General features: G+C 41.8%; 1 protein-coding gene across 1 annotated transcript; it reads left to right on the forward strand.

Annotated features, from left to right (window-relative positions):
• Positions 1-3,501: 3,501 nt before the first annotated feature.
• LOC118207845 (twinfilin-2) lies at positions 3,502-17,712 on the forward strand. Its single transcript, XM_035381954.1, has 9 exons — positions 3,502-3,711; positions 7,786-7,863; positions 11,667-11,845; positions 12,338-12,433; positions 12,679-12,783; positions 15,053-15,178; positions 15,685-15,835; positions 16,183-16,304; positions 16,734-17,712. The coding sequence occupies exons 1-9, from the start codon at positions 3,687-3,689 to the stop codon at positions 16,899-16,901; spliced, it is 1,050 nt and encodes a 349-aa protein (XP_035237845.1). The 5' UTR covers positions 3,502-3,686; the 3' UTR covers positions 16,902-17,712.
• The last annotated feature ends 1,678 nt before the right edge of the window (positions 17,713-19,390 follow it).

Below are 19,390 nucleotides of genomic sequence, written 5' to 3' on the forward strand. Positions count from 1 at the left end.
TGGAATTGTTACTTTAAGATCCATTTACCCACTTCTTGCTGTTTCTGGGTTACGGACTGTATAGCTCTTAGGTTGTGACCTTCATCAATGTGCAAGTGCTTCAGTCTTGGTGGTTTTTATGCCACTAGTCTATTTTCTATCCCCAACCATTGAAATGTAAATGTGATGCGCAACCTTTTATATTTTCTACTTCCTGAAAGTACAACACTGCCTTTGAAAGCTGCCATCAGTGGGTCTTCCAAGTGCTGTATGAAATATGTTTCTTCTGGATCCAAAACTGATACAGTTGAATTCCACAAGCATGCAGAATCCACACCATGGAATATGCATATGGCTTCCACCCACTGATGCTGTGCAGTGCACAAATGATCTGTACCTAAATTGGCTCCATACCTACGTTTGCCAATTGCCACTCCTTAACTGATAATGCTTCAGGAACCCTGTTTTTTTTTTCAGACCTTGAAACACTAATCAAAATATGTCGTAATGTCTTTTTAGGGTTCTTTGTGTGTTCAACAGAAGAACCGATGCTCGGTGCATTAATGTGGTTTAATGACCATACAATCAGGAATGGATTCCTTACTGCCAGTTCCGACACGGGTTCCTGCAGGGTGAAAAACAATTGAGGTCACCCAGGGAGGGAGGATTATGTTTGGCAGGGCATATCTGCTTCACTGAGCAGGAGTAACTCCTTTGGTTGGTTAAATGGGTGCACGTGGTCTGCCTCCATTTGATAGTTATGTAATGTATAATGACTTGGTGTAGTATAGAGCAATTTGAATAGGTTCAGGCAACTGGATTCTAATTGTGATTATACTCCCCAGAAGTGACAATTGATTGTCATCTTAATACATCTTTCACGTTTTTAACCTAATTATAGCCGTTAAATTGTATTGAACACTATTAGATTATTGTGACCTGTTCAGCAGGCAGGGAATGAGTAGGTGTGTGTCCTGCACTCATTAACATTTATATCCGTAAGACACGTCATATGTAAACCATTCCTCATTGCTAGCTTGGTTCCAGCCGGTTCAAGCGGTAACCTTACACTACCAGACAAAAACTAGGCTTCACCATTGTATAGTTAAACCTGAAGATCATTCAATGTGTAATAACATAACACTGAGCTGCTGTACACTCACATTAGACTCTCAAACTCTGGACAATACACCCAAATAAAGAAAGTCTTCCACATGTTTAGGCTTGAAAACAACTTTAAGTTCCAGGTGAAAATGGGCACTGCAAATACTAACTGTTCAGGTTATTGTAATGCAGTACCCGTGGGCTCCAGAAATAAAACCCATTTCTTGTAGGTCTCATTTTTGTGAAAAGAAAAAAGCGTATTGCTTTCTCTGCATCCAAATAATGGGCAATGCTTAGATTTTTGTTTTTATGGTCTAGAACAAAAGCTTGCACCATTGGTGGTCCTTCTTGGATAAGACTGGAAACCCCTGATATAACCATTTTAAGCACACACAGATGTGCCTTGGGGCAAAGAACCGGGAGAGTAGCAGCTATAATGTCAAAGTACTCTGTAGTCTGGCCTTGTCTGACAACTTCTGGCAATGTATTCAATGATAGGCTGATTGTTAAATAATGTGCGTCAAACTTCTGATGTGAGATTGTGAATTAGGTTAAGTAAACTGATCCCACATTTGCTGTAACTCAGGCAGTAGTCTACACTGCTTATTTTCCCAAGAAAAGTGTGACAGCTCTCAGTACGGTAAATGTCTGAACTAAAGAGGAGAGGAGAAGGGTGATCACCTATCAATGCCACAACCATCACCTGAGCCTACTCGTTACGTTCTCATCTATAATTCACTTATCGGTGTGTACAGAACCCCAGGGCGCATTTATTATTCAAGAGCCCCCCCACACACACACATATAACATTGAAAAACATTCTCATGTAACACATACATACAACACTCAATCTCGTATTCCAAAGACACACACACACGCACACATGCATATTCCAGGAAACAAGTGAGACTCAAAAACTCTACATTCACTCAACACTTATATTTTCCACATGATACTCAAACACAGTTTAACACAAGTGCACATATTCCACATACTTTGTGCTCCAGCACATTGGATTTGAAATAAAATGATGAATATGATCTTAAAGGGCAGACTGTCAGCTTTAATTTGAGAGGATTTACACCCATATCAATACATAGAATACATGGTAAATAGACTGCATTTATATAGCACTTTTATCCAAAGCGCTTTACAATTGATGCCTCTCATTCGCCAGAGCTGTGAGGGGTTAGGTGTCTTGCTCAAGGACACTTTGACATGCCCAGGGCGGGGTTTGAACCGGCAACCCTCCGACTGCCAGTCAATCGCTCTTACCTCCTGAGCTATGTCGCCCCTGCATATACATAGACTGCCTGAAGTCTGTGACCCTTAGACATCACCAGATGCTGGTTATCTTCCCTGGGGATGCTCTGTCAGGCCTGTACTAAAGCCATCTTCAGTTGGAAAGAAGTTGTTTCTGGGGCTTTTTGCCTTCACTTTTGTCAAAGGGAAATTAAACGCTTGTTCAGTTGGATTCAGGATGGGTGATTGGCTTGGCCAGTCAAGAACATTCCACAATTCGGCCCTGAAAAATTCCTTGGTTGCTTTAGCGGTGTGTTTGGGGTCATTGTTCTGCCACAAGGTGAAGCACTGTCCAATGAGTTTTGAGGCATTTGTTTGGATCTGAGCATATAAAATGTTTCTGTACATTACAGAATTCATCCTGCCGCTGACATCAGCAGTCACATCATCACAAGGAAGGCAAGTGAGCCAGTTCAATTGGCAGCCATACATGCCCAAGCCGTAACACTATGAAGATCACAGATGAAAGGCTTATGAGCAGCTTCTTTCTTTCTCCACACCTTCCTCTGTCCATTAACTTATTTGGTATAGGTTACTAGTCTCATCTTATCAAAAGACTTACATCCTGGGGTGTGTTCTTGATCTGTTCAACAGTATGAAAATTATGTGAAATATTTTTATATGGCCTTACCAGATCTCAACCCAGTTGAACACCTATAGGAGATTTTGGACCAATGTGTTAGACAGCGCTCTCCACCACTATCATCAAAATACCAAATGAGGGAATATCTTTTGGAAGAAGTGTTCCATCCCTCCAGTAGAGTTCCAGAGACGTGTAGAATCTATGCCAAGGCGCATTAAAGGTGTTGGCGGCTCGTGGTGGCCCAAAACCTTACTAAGACACTTCATGTTGGGTTTTCCTTTAATTTGTCACCCGTCTGTATATACACTGTATAGCTATGTTTTATTTCGGTAGGAGAAACAATTCAATAACCTTGTAACTACCAGGGAAATAATTTGGTGACAGTTCAGTTAAGGATTTAATTCCTCTTCGTGGGGGATGTATCCAGACACATTAAAGCTCACACTATCAAAAAGTTATTAAACTTGATGTTAAGAGTAGTTTGCCGCGAAACTGCATCTGCAATCCCCAAATTTAGCTGCGGCCAGTGACGACACAGATCCGGAAGTGAGAGCGGCCGAGTTGCTTCTTCTTTGCCGCAACCTCACAGATGTGACAAGACGAGTTAACAAGTAATAGACAGTGGAAAAAGGAGTGTACGGGGGAGGATACACGCGCAAGAATTAAAGCATTTTTACAGATTGTCAGCACTGAAAAATTATTAGAAGATTATTTTGCAATGGCCCACCAAACGGGAATCCACGGTAAGGCGCCACTCTCCCGTTACCCAATTGGTAGAAATGTCAGTTTGTTAATTTCTCAGTTAGATTCGCCTCGAGAATTAATGAGTTATATCATGGAAGTGGTCAGTGCAATAACGTTACGGTTTTCAAATGGAGTTTAAAAAATGTATCGACTACTGTCTGAGGGAAGTAAGTGCACCCGCGAAGTCTTTGACAGGATGCGCCCTACTACCGGAAGCTCAAAGTTAGGTTAACGGTTTTCTGTCTAACAAAAAATGAATTAATTATAGTCAAGTATTGGGTGCATTCCGGTTGGTGACAGTAAGTTACTCTACTGAACAAAACATGATGTTGGCTGCATGGATATATTTCCCCTCTAATGTGCGTTTGTATCAAGTAAAAAGAACGTGTACATGACATGCGATATTCGTCTTGAACGAAGAACCTCAATTAAGTCAATGGTCGTGCCTTGGTGAAAAGCAGAATTATAGAGAAACTGGGCAAGGTTGTGTCATGTAAACGCGGCAAAAATCACACTAGGAAAGTGTCTTACTTTCTGACTGGTTGCGGGTGAAATTACTTGTTGTATTGCGTTTATGATCGGGTCCTGTATTAATGTTTTCACACACACACAGCTTAATATCATTTTTATTTTATTGTATCATTTTGGTTATGAGTAGCCTATATTGCCAACGAACGTGTTCATCGTTTTATCTATGTGTACACCGGTGTAATGGTATTTCATAACACAATGCAAATTAAGTTTAATTGAAATCAACACCTTTCAGATATTTGTGAGGAGGATTGTGAAATGACACATGAAAAGTAAGTTCATGTCACACTTTCCACTGACATTCAGGCCAGTCCAATTAGACTTATCTATTACATTCCCTGCACGACATAGTAGGCTACATGCAGTTATTTTAGCATTATCTTTAAAACAAAGTCTGTATTTGAACATAATTCAGTCTTTATTTTAATAAGGTGTGGGCTGCAGAAAATGTATTGCATAAATTAAGTGGATTGTGGACAAAACCACGGCTCATGTCTAAATAGTGATTGTGTCTCAATGGGATGTAACACTTTGGAGGCCCAGTAAGTTCTGATTAATGTCTGAATAATTAATTCCATTTTACTAATATTGTTCCATACTTTTCTGGCATAACTGTGTATAAGCTTCAGAATAGCTCTTCGGTGTTCAGATTCAGCTAGAAAGGTAGGGTGGGCAGGGCCAGATCAACTTTGATCACTAATATCTCCAGAACTGGCTGTGTAATCTGTGCTGGAACCTTTTCTTTCCAAGTCAAATTATAGTAGAAATTCAGAAACAAAGCATGTTGAGGTCATAGGCAGTAAAATTGAAGTGTGTTATTCCCTATTTTTGCTTCTTTTTTTCTTCAAATTTGGAATGCTATATCATAATTGCAGTTCTTTCTCATTGATGAAATAATTTTGGTTAATTATGGAGAATGCACATTGATATCCGACCTGGGGTATACTGGTTTTTGAAATACTTTAACACTTTCCATGCCAGTAAAATGTAAAGACTGGCTGGATGTAAATGTAAAGTCTGGATTCACATTTTACTAAGCAGAAGTTAACAAACATGAAAGCAAACTTTGCTCATAATATTGGTGATAATACATTAGTATTCAGAAATTGTACTGGTTGCAAAATGATTAAAGTGCCACAAATAAATGATTTGAGCCAGGTCAGAGCAGGACACATATCCTCTGAAATGCATGCAGCCAGCTGCCACTTCTTGTCATTTTGCCAACCACCAGCAGAGTTGCACAGTCTTTGTACTGATGGACTGTACCATTACGCAACAGGAACAGGTCAGCTAGAGCTGTCAATTTGATTAGAGACCTTGTTATTGTGTGCTGAGGCAGGGACTACCCTGACACTAGAACCCCCCCTTCCTGGGGGGTAATGCTATGGTGAACTATGCTTGGGCCTAACAGACACTGGCCACAGTTAACTTTGACATGGTCAGCAGTCAAAATAAATGGGATGAACCACAGCAGTGAGGGTTAGTACTTTAGCTGGAAGTGCCATCAAACAGGCCACTAATAGCAGCTGTTTTTATTTAATTGATACATGTACTTTGTGTCTTTATAAGGGAGGGGAATGTGTGCATGTATGGCAGATAGGGAGCAGGGTGCAGTTCAGTCATCTGAGGCACTGTTATTGTGAGATCAGGAAGTGGAGGCAAAGATTTAGAAAAAGGTGCATAACTTCCACCTCCCCGATGGGCTTGTTTTTTTAACTTGATGAAAATAAGCATCAAGGATCTCCCAAAAATTTAGAATGTGAGACGTAGGCCTATTCTTTTTAATGAAGGCTTTTTAGTCTGACCGTTGTTGCCCTGAATGAGTAAAATGTAAAACCTTAAGACTTAAAACCTTAAGTGTGTTGAAAAACAGTTTGTAATAATCAAATGATTTCTAGATGTGCTTTGAAGAGCCAGCAAAAAATCAAGAGCTCAATAATATTGGCTAGCCACATTTTAAGTATAAAACTGAGCTACAAAAATGTATGTCACACCTGTCATTATTCTTTAGAAATGCACATACATTTGTTTGTTTAGATTCAGGTTTATTGAATGTTTTTTGGATCGTTGATTAATTGCCTGGTTAAAAATTTTAGGTCATTGAAATCACAGTAGTATCCAGTACCATGTGTCTACCCCCTGTGTGACATGTGTGTGGGTGTGTGTGCACATGCATGTTTGTGTGTGTGTGTGGTGCACACCCGTTACATGCATCCATTCAGGATTGGTTGCACATGTGTGTGCAGCAGTGTGCCCAGGTGGCTAGATTGCATATGACCCCTTGCTGCGGCTGAGGTCAGCAGTAACCAGAGTGCAGAGACGGATGTGTGTGGCATTCCACTACCTCTGTGTGTCTCTCCTGGGTTACCTGTTCCTTAATCATTCATGCCAAGGATGTGTTGGATTACCTTGAGCCAGAGCATGGGGAACAGTAATCAGAACAGCCCTGCAAAGCAATGGTCAATGTCTCTATAGTACACAGATACCTAAGTCTTAAAATTAGAATGAGAAGTTCTTTAGAATGAAAAGTTATAGGCTTCATCAATCTTGTATCTTGAAAATATGATCAATGCTACTCTCCCAAAGTTGTAACAATCCTAACCTAATCTAATCCTAATCCTAATCCTAATCCTTATGAAAAATATAAATCAGAAATTTTGACAAACTTACAACAATTTAAGTAGCCTAATGCCAAAAGTTTTATTAATAGAAAGCACCTGTACCTTGAAATAGTACAGGCATCACATTCCTTCATCAAACTTTTGACATTCTCTCATACATTTGGATTCCCAACCCACACTTCCCTTAGTTTCTGCTGGATAAAAGTATCATTATGAAAGAAAGTAGCTATTCAACCAGAATTTTCCCGTGTGTTTTATTTAATATTATATGTACCCTTCCATAGTAACACATTAACCAGTAGAGAAATGCTGGAGCATCATAGGTTTATGTACAGATTTGACTTTTCTAGAAAACTGGGCATATTCATCATGTCATTCATATTGATATTCCCAGTGCACCTGTGACCCACATCTTTAATTAAATATATGATTGGGCAGGCTTTCCATTATGTCTTTGTGTTGTCAAATGTTTTGGTAAAAATAATACATGTTAGCTATTATTTCCCATTTCTTTGATTTGTTGGGTGGTTAACTTCACTCTTGACAGGTCCCTGGGGGGAGGGCAGGGTGCTGTCCCCACCCCTTGTCACCTGAGGCCCTGCCGTGAGCGAATGGCAGCTAAATTTGGGAATGGGGGGATCAGGTTCTCTCTGACGGATCACATGCTCCTGTCCTAATTACTGAGACACAGTGTCCCTCACAGACTCATACACTCATGAGTGAACACTCTCTTGCACATACAGTTTCAGCTGCCGCAAATATACACCCGCAATACCATATACACTTCTCAAACACTGTACATTTGCTTGTTCGCCCCCTGCATATATTGTCCAGGAGGGTTTGATTTGTCTTAGTGCGAGGAGTGTTTTGCTCAGCTGTTTTTGGGGCAAACTGACCCCATCATGTTTCTGGTTCTCATAGCGACGACAGAGCTGAAGGAGTTCCTGGCCAAGGCGAGAGCCGGGTCTGTGAGGCTTATCAAGGTGGTCATCCAGGACGGTGAGTAGACAGCCGCCTAAAAAGATTTGATAAATTAGTTTTTCAGTGGAAAATGATTGCATTCTCTAACCCTTTAACTTAACTCATGTAACAAGTGTAGTTATGGGGCAAAATAGCAAAGTGGAATTTTCACAATTGTCACTTTTGTCTGCCTATATGTATATTTTATTTTATTTTTTTAATTTTGATTCATTTATTAGTAAGTCTAAAATATATTTTTGGAGATAATTTCAATAAATTCATCTGTTCGAATGTTTTTCTTTGTATTTATCAATGAGTAACAGCATTCAGAATCTTTCTCCATGCGTGCCTATTTTCTGTTGACTCATTTCTTGAGAATGGAGATTAGGTTCTGTCTAAGTATTGCTGAGTTTAACAATAAACAGATTTCGCAATCTGTTTTAAACACAGAGTCTGGTGGAGAATGTCCGAGGTCAGATGCTCTGTCTGTCTGTCTGTCTAACTGGCTGCCTGCCTTGCATGTCTTTTGTTTTTCCGTATGTCTGTCTTTGTGTGTCAGGTAACAGTGTTTGGTTGCTTATATTCAGGAAGGCTGTAGATATGAGTGAGCTGATATCGGTGGTACTGGGATTCTGGGGGCCTGATGGTGTCACTTATCTGTGCTTTTAGGGGACTTTTGTTTTTGAAACAAGTTTGAAAGTGTGAAAATATTAACAAATAAAAATATTTAACAAATAAGAATGTTATTTTACATTACATTACATGATTATTTGACAATGTATCTCACCAGAAAACCTTGCAGTCATATGACCACTTTCATGGGCACATGAGGCTGTCATTGGTCAGGCAGGGAGAAAGGGAATGAATGAATGATAGTATTTTGTATCATCTTGGGCTGTTCAGTAAGAGAAGTGTTGAGCTGAAGTGAAGTGGCTGTTGAGGTCAAGGGGAATGTGCAAGCTGTCTTTGCGATGACCCTAGGTATCTTGGTGCCCTGGTGTATTTGGGGTCCCTGGTCTCCTGGAGTGTGGGGTAATGCTGTTTTTTAAGCTGAGTTGCACAGTCTAGCCGAGGTTATGCAAAAGTTCCTACTGATTGGCTGACTGCTCTGGTCACATGCTGGTCTGTTCTCGAGTCGCCGTGGTGACAGACCTCTCACTGTAAACACGATGACTTTGGCTGCGCTGTCCAAATGATTAGTGACTGCCTGGCTCCACATCACCAGCTTCACTCTGAAGTGGAACAGTGTTACAGAACTGATCTCCCTCTGTATTGTATAAGTCTATATGGGTGAATGTGTGTCTGCTCTGTGTCTTTGAATGTAGTTGTGTTTGTGTGTGAGAGAGAGAGATTGTGTGTTGTTTGTGTATGTTTGTGTTTCTGGCTGAAACACAGAGATTGCGCACATGTGTTTGTGCATGTCTGCCCTGGCTGTTTGAATGGCTGGTGGAAAGAATGTGTCTGTGCTGGTGCTGGAATGTATGGTGCTCAGAATAGCAGCTGCTGCTGAGAGAGCATCAGGGAAACCCCCCCCTTCACCCCCAAGGACACAGGGTGTATGTGTGAGTGTGTGTTTGGGGGGAACCAGAACTGGACCCAGAGTGGAGCTGGCTGGGTCACCCAGAGGTGCCAAGTTGGATGGTGCCAGGCTCAGTCTTTTGAATTGGATCAGGGATTTGGTAGGATCAAAATGAGCTCAATTACTCTACATCAGCTCATGTACCCAACTAGAATTACCTAACATTGAATTACCCAATATTACCAAACAAACGTGACTTTTATTTGTAATCTGTGGTTGTGCTTGTGCCATTTGGGGTCACTGCACTATAATTTCTGTTATTTGACATTACTTCACTACAACATAGCTTAGAGACTTCTCATCTTTCAAACAGGCAGGCTTACAGATAGTAGACATCAGAAGAATACAACTAAAGAGGCGAGGACAAGTTCCATTATGGGTCCGTTATTTCTCCATAGCAACACCAGATAACTGTTGTCAGCAGTGTGCAGTGTGTATACAAGGACAGGTGTTTGTTTCCCCTGCATGGAACTGACTATTTCCATCCATGAAGTAAGTTAGACACTGCAGAACATCCAGCTGGTCAGCTTAGGCTGCTCCCTATAGTAAGGATATGAGTATTCTTGGTTCCCTTAGGTAGGGACAGAGAGAGCTAATTGTGTCAGTGTCACTGAGCTCACAGTGGCCATTAGCTTCTAGTGAGGGAAAGGTCCTCACAGCAGGACACTGGAGGTCATAGTGAAAAAATGTACGCTGTGTAAGTCTCTCTGGAAAAGAGCATCTGCCAAATGCCTAAAAGTAATATAATAGTGAGCGATGGAGGGAGATGAGAGCTTGCAGCCTGAGATGTGAGGTAACAGTGAGCTGTCTGTGCACTTTCTGTGTTCAGGCTGAAGATGAGAGTGTTGAAAGATATCTTTTGTCATTTGACTTTGATCACCGAAGTATTGCTTGATTAAAAGCCCTTGGTTTAGCGATCATAAGTTATTAGTTATTAGACATTATGGTGAAAACTTTAAAGTATTCAAAATCAAAATGATCAGTGTATCACATTTGTGTTGTTTTGAAGACATTGCAACATTAGTTCTCAGTAATAGTGGATCTAAGAAAATAGCACGGCACATATTGTAGGTGCACGGCATGGCAATTTAGGACAAGCTTCAGCAGTTTTCTTAAAGATGGCTTCTGTACGGAGCAGTAGCTTTAAGCAGGAACAAGGCGTAATGTTAGAGCTGATCGGAACGGATCAGCTCACAGCCTCTTAGTTACTGCAGCTCACCAGAACCAGAGTAACCGGAGACCCTGCATCCTCTGTGCATCACGCATGCAGCTGCCACTCACTGCGTGGGTGTGTAAATGCATATGACCATATGTGTATGTTAAATGTCTGCCTGTGTCTTTGTGAGTGTGCTTGAGATAGCGAGAGTAAGATCTGATTGCTATGTACTGGAAGAAGGGGGGATTCATTTCTGGATGAATAATTAAATGATGCCCAGAGAGAGACCGATAGTGCTGTCATTTAAGTCGAAAGTGTTGACACAGAGAGAGCAGGAGCGAGAGGGGGAGAGAGAGAGAAAGAAACTTGAGCCAAGTGCATGGGATGAGGTAAGGGATGAGAGATTATATTAGACTGGAGAGATGACAGAGGGAGTGTCTGTGTTTGACGGCAGTGAGATCAGGGGGGTAAATTTGATGGTCAGGGTTGAATCGTTCCTTGGGGAGCTTACAGTTTGAGCTCATGTGCATTTTTAACTGAAAGAAATGGGGAACTCATGAGCTTGTGGCTGTCAATATTGGCTAGGTTTTGTGTCATTCGAGCGTCATGTACCCAAGAGCCTGTAGCCAACCAAGTCATAAAAATATTTTTATGATGCAGTAAGCAATCCGCTCAGGAGTCAAATTGCTTTTATAAAACATTTAAAATTGGTCACTTATTTATAAATATGATTTCATTACAACAATGTACATCCGCTGCAAAGGTTTATATTCTTCCAGAACTCAGTGTCTTTTGTAACGTTATTTTGTCTCCTTTAGTCTGTTCTATTGTGTTTTAGCGCGTCATAGTGTCAATGGCTATGTTAAAATTAGAGGTACTAAATTTGACTCTCAAAAGTCAACATGTGTGACAAGCTCAATGGAAGAAGAAGTAGCTTGTGTCCGTTTGATGAATTCTACTCACTGAGCAGAGGAGACTTAGCATGCTAAATCCCAGATGGTGTGATGAAACCATGTTTTTTTAGTGTATTTGTCATTTGGTGTGTCACAGATCATGCATCTCAGTGTCAGAGTGTTGGTGTGAGGTGAGGTGTGCTCTGTTTTTCAGAGCAGCTGGTGCTGGGGGCCTACAGAGAGCCGTCACAGAGCTGGGACCGGGACTATGACCACTTTCTGCTTCCTCTTCTGGACGAGATGGAGCCATGCTATGTCCTTTATCGGCTGGACTCCCAGAATGCTCAGGGCTATGAGTGGATTTTCATCTCCTGGTCACCTGACCAGTCTCCGGTAAAACAGCTATGCAAAACACACAAAACACATGCATGCGTGCACACACACATGCACACATGGTTGCACACACACACACAAGGCTTCTGTATCGTTATGAGGACAGTTATTCAGTTGTTGAAGTACACGCTGAAGTAATTTCTTTCACTTCAATAGATAACTTCTGCTCTTGTTCATGAAGAAGGAAACGAGTATTTTAAATACCTCTGTCCTGAACATCATGTGATGTGCACCAAAATATGTGATGCAGCATAGTTCCTTGCACTGCTGCCTGCTTCCTAAAATGCAGTGCTACATCACAGAATCAGAAAAAGACTGAAGGCACTCTCAAAAAGCACACTCTTGCAAAAACACTGTATTAAGTGTCTGATGTTGGGCGAGTGTCTGTGTGCAGATGTATGTGTGGGTGAGGTGATGCATGTGCAGGTGTGCATGCATGCACCTTAATCACAGTGGTGTGCAGCTGGTAATGCCCCACTCTTCCCTCCTCAGGTGAGGCAGAAGATGCTGTATGCTGCCACTCGGGCCACAGTGAAGAAAGAATTTGGCGGGGGTCATGTCAAAGATGAATTGTTTGGCACAACAGAGGTATGAGATGAGATATTCTGAAAGGAATAACTCCTCTATCCCATCATTGGTTTTTGAAATAAAAAATGTAGCTTGGGTGTTCAGAAATCTGGAAAAACTGATGTGATAGTGGAAGTGAGTGTGGTGTGCCATTAGGAACCTCTTAAGAGGATCGTCTGTTCATTCAGTGGTGTATTTGTAACTTCACAAATCTCATTCCTATGTAACTTCTGGTCCCCTCACTTCTGATTTCCGGTGACCCCCAGGAGGACATTTGCCTCCAGGGATACAAGCGGCACGTGGCCTCCTGCTCTGCCCCTGCACCGCTGACAGCAGCTGAACGGGAGCTTCAGCAAATTAAAATCAATGAGGTGAGAGAGGCTGCAAAGCTGGCACTCAATGGCTGAAGAAAGCCATGGTGCACCCTGAGCTGCTCTCAGATCAGCACAAATAGGACCTGACAAGGAGTTTTGATTCTCCCTGCCCCTGTGGAATGAAGTTAGATTTAATGAAACCTTATATGGTCAAAAACAGCTTTACGTGAATGAACCACTTTTGAAAGTGTGAGGTGACGGGTTTGCACGTTACTGATGCTGACAGCAGAGAGGAACAGAGTGATATGATGTTGATAAAGTGACAGTCTTGCAACTCATTCCTGTACTTTCAGTTCTTTCAGCTTTCAGTATCCGTCAGCCAAGCAAGATACACTTGCCAATGCACTCAACAAAAACCATCCTCTTTCTGTTCTGTGTATAACTAAAAATGTTTTATTGCATGTGCCTAAAAGTTGTGTGAAGTTTAAAATATGGCCCTCTCTCAATTGTGTTTAATTAAAAAAAAAAAAAAAAAAAAAAAAAAAAAACTAGCCCACTGTTTATTATGTTGAAATTAAGTACATCCATGCCCTGGTCATACTCCTGTTCTGTCCCCCTCAGTATCACCTACACTGATGTCAATCAGTCTGACTTGCCAAAATTCTGAAGTCAAATCAAAATACAAAGAGAAACAAGTGGAAATAACCAATGCTGAATAGTGCTCCCATGATGTAAAAACCACAGGCCAAAGATATTGAGGTGCAGGAAAGACAAAAACCAGGGAAAACCATTGCCTGTGTAAATAATGATGGTGCACAACTTGAAGTAAAACTTTTTTTTTTTCGAATAACTATTTAATATTTAATAACTGCGGTGCAGTATATGGTAATAAAGCATTATTATACTGTGTAATGTATAATAGTGTAATGGCACCAGAATAGCATGGTAGCACTGTACATATTTAGTTGATGAGAAAAATATTGACTGGTGATCTGAAAATGGCAACCCTAATTCTCACCACTTCTGTAAAGTTATTATTTACCAGTTCCTAAATGCAGTATGTGGGGCTGAGATGGTAATCAAGTTAATATTGATTAGGCAGTATGTCCATAGAAAATGATTTTCATCAGTTTAGTGAAATATAGCTTACATCATAGGACAACAGTGGTGGAGTCAGATTTGTTTAAGATCTAATTTGTTGCTGTGATTAACTGCTGGAAGAAAAATAAATGAATGGTGCTTTGATTGACAGATTCCCTCTCACTGGGATGTTTATCACAAATCATCTCATAAGTCTGTGCATGCCATTTGGAGTAGTAATGCCATCTTTGGTATATTCTTAACATATCAAACGTAACAGCTTGTGCGTGCATATCAGCTGTGTAATTACTGTGATCCTGTTCTTGTAGGACAGGGTTGTGCGGGTAAGTTATTCCACATTCCTGCAGTATGTGCACTACTTTCTGTGTTTGAGCACCGTGTGCGGTGTGCACTGTGTGAACAATGCATGGACACATTTATCAATCTGACCTGAGTCTGGACGGCCTGTCATGTGCTATGATCAGCTCTCTGGCCTCTCACAGGTATTCATACATTAGATTCTGACTGATAGCCTGGATTCTGACACAGATTCATTTTTTAAATGGTGAATTGTAAGACAGGTAGACCCTGAGGCATTTTGAACAGGTAGAGTCGATTGTAGAATCAGTGGTGAGTGATCACTGTGGTGGGAGAGAGAGCTGACATAACATAGCTGTCAGTCATCTTCAATTTGCCTTGAGGAGTAATGAAGAGGATAATTTGCCACAGACATGGGTGAATTTGGGTCCGCTGGGTCACCCCTGGTCAATCAGATACACACCTCTGTCTGATTGATCACCTTCCTCTCGTGTGTGCACATCTGTGTACAGTATGTGTGTTTGTGTGTGTGTGTGTGTTTGTGTACGTGTGTGTTTGTGTGTGTGTGTTTGTGTTGTGTGTACTTGTGTGTTTGTGCTGTGTGTGTGTGTTTGTGTTGTGTGTACGTGTGTGTGTGTGTGTGTTTATGTTGTGTGTTTGTGCTGTGTGTACGTGTATGTCTGTGTTTATGCATAACCCAGTTGTCTCCCCCACCTCCCGCCCCAGGATGAGCGCAGGCGGGCAGATAGGCCCGCTGGCCGGGTGAAGGTGTGTCTCTCCCACCCTGCTCCTGCATTGTACTGTATGAGACAGATGTCTGTATGACTATGTGGGTTTGACTGCCCCCTGCAGGTATTGAATAGTATTTAACTGCTTGTTCCTGGCAGAGGGACTGAGCGCATCCCTTTGTGTGTGTCGCCCCCTGCAGGTGAAGACAGAGATCAGCGTGGAGAGTAAGCACCAGACACTGCAGGGCCTTGCATTCCCCCTGCAGGAAGAGGCCCGGCATGCCCTGCAACAGCTCACACAGAGACGCATCAATTACATACAGCTGGTGAGACACCAGGGGGAGCCCTCACACAAATGGGCTTCTTTTAAAATTGACTTCCAAGGAAGTGTTTATTAGAGTACTTAAGAAATTCTGCAGAATTCCAGTCTGGTTTGACTGCATTCATATGAGTAATACATGTATTTGTGTGGCAGAGTTCTTAGATGTGAAACTGACTTATCCACCCTTGGTTATTGAAGTACTTCAGTACAAGAGTTCAGCTTTGATTCAGTCATTATTGTTTATGTTGTGAACAGTTTATGTGTTTTTAAGTTATGCTGAAGTCTCATTTCAGACAGTCAGAGCTACCGTTCATAAGCCAATTTTGGCATTTCATTCATACTGGAGAAAAAACAAGAAAGTGAAATGGTGAAATATTTTCATCCATGGTTTCAGTCATACATGTGGGTCCTAATGCTATGGCATTAAAAATAATTATTATGACGTATTTCTGTGTGAGGGCGTGGCTGACAGGAACATTACTCACATTGCTGTGTTTCTGTGTGTGCTAGCGGTTGGACACAGAGCGAGAGACCATTGAGTTGGTGCACACCAACCCCACAGAAGTTAGCGAGCTGCCGCGGAGGATCCCCACAGACACGCCGCGATACCACTTCTTCCTCTATAAGCACTCCCATGAAGGGGACTACCTAGAGTCTGTGGGTCAGTTCTGTTCTCTGCCTCAATTCTCTTTGTTAGATTCATTATACAGCTAACAGAATGGGCAACCCATACAACAGTATTCACATACAGTGGAAGATACATTTCAAATTGTGCAACAGTGGTAGAGTACACAAGTACAGATACAATAATGATGCAGATTATCCAGCCAATTATCCTCCATTCCAATAAAACAAATGTTACAGATGAAGACCACTAATTTCCATACTGCTTTGTAAATAGGGATTGTACTCAAGTGTATTCCCTTTTTTCATTCATTGGACAGGAGACAGTTCTCCTGTCAGTGGCCATTTTGTCACTCACGTGTTTCTCTCTCTCCTTTGTCTCAGTCTTTATCTACTCCATGCCTGGATACAGCTGCAGCATTAAAGAGAGGATGCTGTACTCCAGCTGTAAGAGTCGACTGCTGGATGAGGTGGAGCGGGACTACCATCTGGAGATCGCTAAAAAGGTTAAGAACAGATACCACTCCACCAGATCCCATCACTGCCTTCCCTAATTCTACCCCTAATGCAGTCTCCATGCAGTCCTTATTCCGTACCCTATCCTTGTTTTGTGTCCTTTTTCCACACTTGACCCTGCCACCTCCCCAATCCTATAAATTAGTATTAAGGTAACCTGAATAAATCTGCTTGTACTGACAGGTTGACCGTTGAAGTTATATGCACTTCAGGTTTAGATTACCCCTGGCCTACTTTTACAATAAATCACACATTAGCAGAGTTTAGACCATGGAGGAATATAAGCTTCTCATACTTGCTCTTTTATTTCATCTTTGTGTGTGCATGTGTGTGTGTGTGTGTGCGTTCGTGTGTGTGTGTGTGTGTGTGTGTGTGCGCGTGTGTGCTGTGTGTGTGTATGTGCGGGTGTGCATGCGCAGATGGAGATCGACAGTGGGGCGGAACTCACAGAGGAGTTGCTGTATGAGGAGATTCATCCCAAACAGCAGGCCTTCAAGCAGGCCTTCGCCAAACCCCGTGGGCCAGCAGGGAAGCGAGGCAACAAGCGGATAATTAAGGGCCCCGGGGAAAATGGAGAGGAGAACTAGAGAGGGGCTAGGTGGGGCTCGGCCCATCTTCACCCTGCCCCCCGATCCTGCCCCTGACCCCTCCTGAAGTGGATGCACCTCCAGCCCCATACGTGTCCCGTGAGCTCCCACACTCTGTTGTCTGGAAGGAGGGGAAGGAAATGGAAGATTCTGTTATTGTTTTTACCTTTTTCTCCCTGTTTTATTAGCCATGTCTCAAGCATTTCACACATGTATCAAAAAATCCTTCAGCAAAGAAGCCTAGAGGAACTCTCGCACTCGCACACACGCACTCACGCCCTCATATTCTCTCTCTGCCTCACACACACACACACACACACACACACACACACTCACACTCTCACACACACTCACATAGGAGGTCATTCTGTAGGAAGTTATCAGTTGAAATTTAAAAAGCTTCTTGAATCAGGGTGGAGCAAAAGCCCCGCCCCCTTCGTCACCCTGCGTTGGAGCCAGATGTGGGTCATTTGTGACCTTGGCAGAAAAAGGTGGACGGACAGACAGACAGCAGGAGCCATGTGGGTTTGAAATGAAATGTTTCCCTGTTCCTTTCAGTTTCCTCATCCTCCGTTTCGCTCATGGGGTTTTCTGGGAAGCAGGCAATGGGTCCCACCATACCTCCAGCCTGTCTCTCACTACCTCCATGAATCTATCACCTGAGTCTCTCTCATTAACCCCTGCTACACCTGCAACTGTGTTGCTCCATGCCTGTGGTGTCTCATGGGTGCTTTTATGGATACAGCAGACACCACCAAGACTTGTTAGATAACTAAGAAGGAATTCTAAATAAAATCTTTTTTTCTGTATACTGGCTGATACTGTTTTAAACACTTATAATATTTTATTGTGCAGAATATGGATGGGCATTTGGACTAAATTCTTTAAATGTTTATACTTTGAAACGGTGAGTTATTAAATCTTTAAACATTACAGCATAGTTACTAACAATTTATTAAAATAAAAATTATCTTAAACATTTTAAATTCCTTGTAATTCTATATTTAAAGAGTAACTGTATGTGTAATTTGAGAACTAATTGCAGTCAACTTGACCAGAAATAGTACTCAGTGATTATTGAATGATGTAAATGCCATTTTTATTTCTCCAGTTTTGAATCATACAGATGACCTACCATCTTTTGGAAATTTATGAAGAAAAATGTCTATTGTATACGAATACCAATAGCCAAACTGCACATTGTTAAGACATCTGCAGAAAACAAATACAAATACAGAAATTACTATAATGAATTTTAAAATAAAGTATGCGCACTGTCGGGTATTGAACTGCTTATCCGAAAAGAGTGAACACCTATGAACAAATCATGTTAAGAAGGAAGAAAGAATGGCACCAATATTGTATGCCGCTTTACAGTCTGTTTCACCTGTATTTCACATCATTTGAAGATCTCCAGGTTGCAAGCATCAGCTGTTTCAGAGCTTGTTTACACCCGGACCTGTTTGAGAACATTTGGTCAGAATGTACAGAGATTGCAGGGGTGCAGTGATACTTCAGCTCATGTTTCCAGCAAGCAGGAAATGTATACATAGCTGATAGTATGGGGCCTTGGTTTGGCATGTCATGCTAAAGCACTGGTTCATTGCAGTTCTTGGTTTTTTTTTCAATAGTTGTCCTCCAGGAAAGACCGTGTTTATGGCGCTCTGATAGGGCTTGAAACTGCCCTGGATATTTTTCAGCAGAGAGTCTCAGATGATTTAGGAGAATGTGGGCAAGTGGCAACTATTTCTTTTCTCGAAGACAGTGACCATATTAGCATTTCATTGGTCGGCAGAGATTTCTTCGGCACAACAATTTGAGGGGGAGTTTTTTTTTATTTAAATAAATTTAGCTTGTGAATGCTATATTTCTTGGTTGGTAACTGAGCAGTGGTTAGAGTGGGGAAACCATTGCACTGTCTGGTGACCAAACAGACATAGCAGACACGTGTATCCAGTGGCAAAGGGGCGAAGACAACAGGAGTCTCCCTTCCATTTCAGCCTTATTATAATGCCTCCACGGCCATTATAATAATTATGCCTTGTATTTACATAGCGCTTTTTGCACACTCAAAGTGCTTCACAGTGATAAGGGGAAAACTCGCCGCAAACACCACCAATTTGTAGCACACACCTGGGTGATGCGTGACCAGCCATTTTGCACCAGTATGCTCAACACCTGTCAGCTGCGGTGGAGAGGGGGAGAATAAGGGGGAGAGTGGCAGGTTGTTAATTTAGCCAGAACACCCTACTCTTTGTGGTAAGTGTTATGGAATCTTTAATGATCAGGACCTCGGTTTAACGTGTTGTCCAAAAGATGGTGTTGGGCATATGGCTGCTTTGTCCGCTTGGTTTGCCATTGAGGGTTTGTGGTTTTACTTCTGAGTTTTTCTTCTGGCTTGGCTAGAGAGCCCAGTAAAAGCCAGAAAAGTTTTGGGGAAGTTCACTATACTTTTGTAACTGAAGTTTAAAATGCAGCATATCAAAGCT

This window comes from Anguilla anguilla, chromosome 11, assembly GCF_013347855.1.
Source record: "Anguilla anguilla isolate fAngAng1 chromosome 11, fAngAng1.pri, whole genome shotgun sequence".
Taxonomy (NCBI): domain Eukaryota; kingdom Metazoa; phylum Chordata; class Actinopteri; order Anguilliformes; family Anguillidae; genus Anguilla; species Anguilla anguilla.

What these genes read in the sequence shown, in the direction of transcription:
- LOC118207845 (XM_035381954.1), top strand. Translation starts at nt 3,687, where the DNA reads ATGGCCCACCAAACGGGAATCCACG. An exon ending in AATTGTTTGGCACAACAGAG is followed by an intron (nt 12,434 to 12,678) that starts GTATGAGATGAG and finishes GGTGACCCCCAG; the next exon opens with GAGGACATTTGCCTCCAGGG. An exon ending in GGACTACCTAGAGTCTGTGG is followed by an intron (nt 15,836 to 16,182) that starts GTCAGTTCTGTT and finishes CCTTTGTCTCAG; the next exon opens with TCTTTATCTACTCCATGCCT.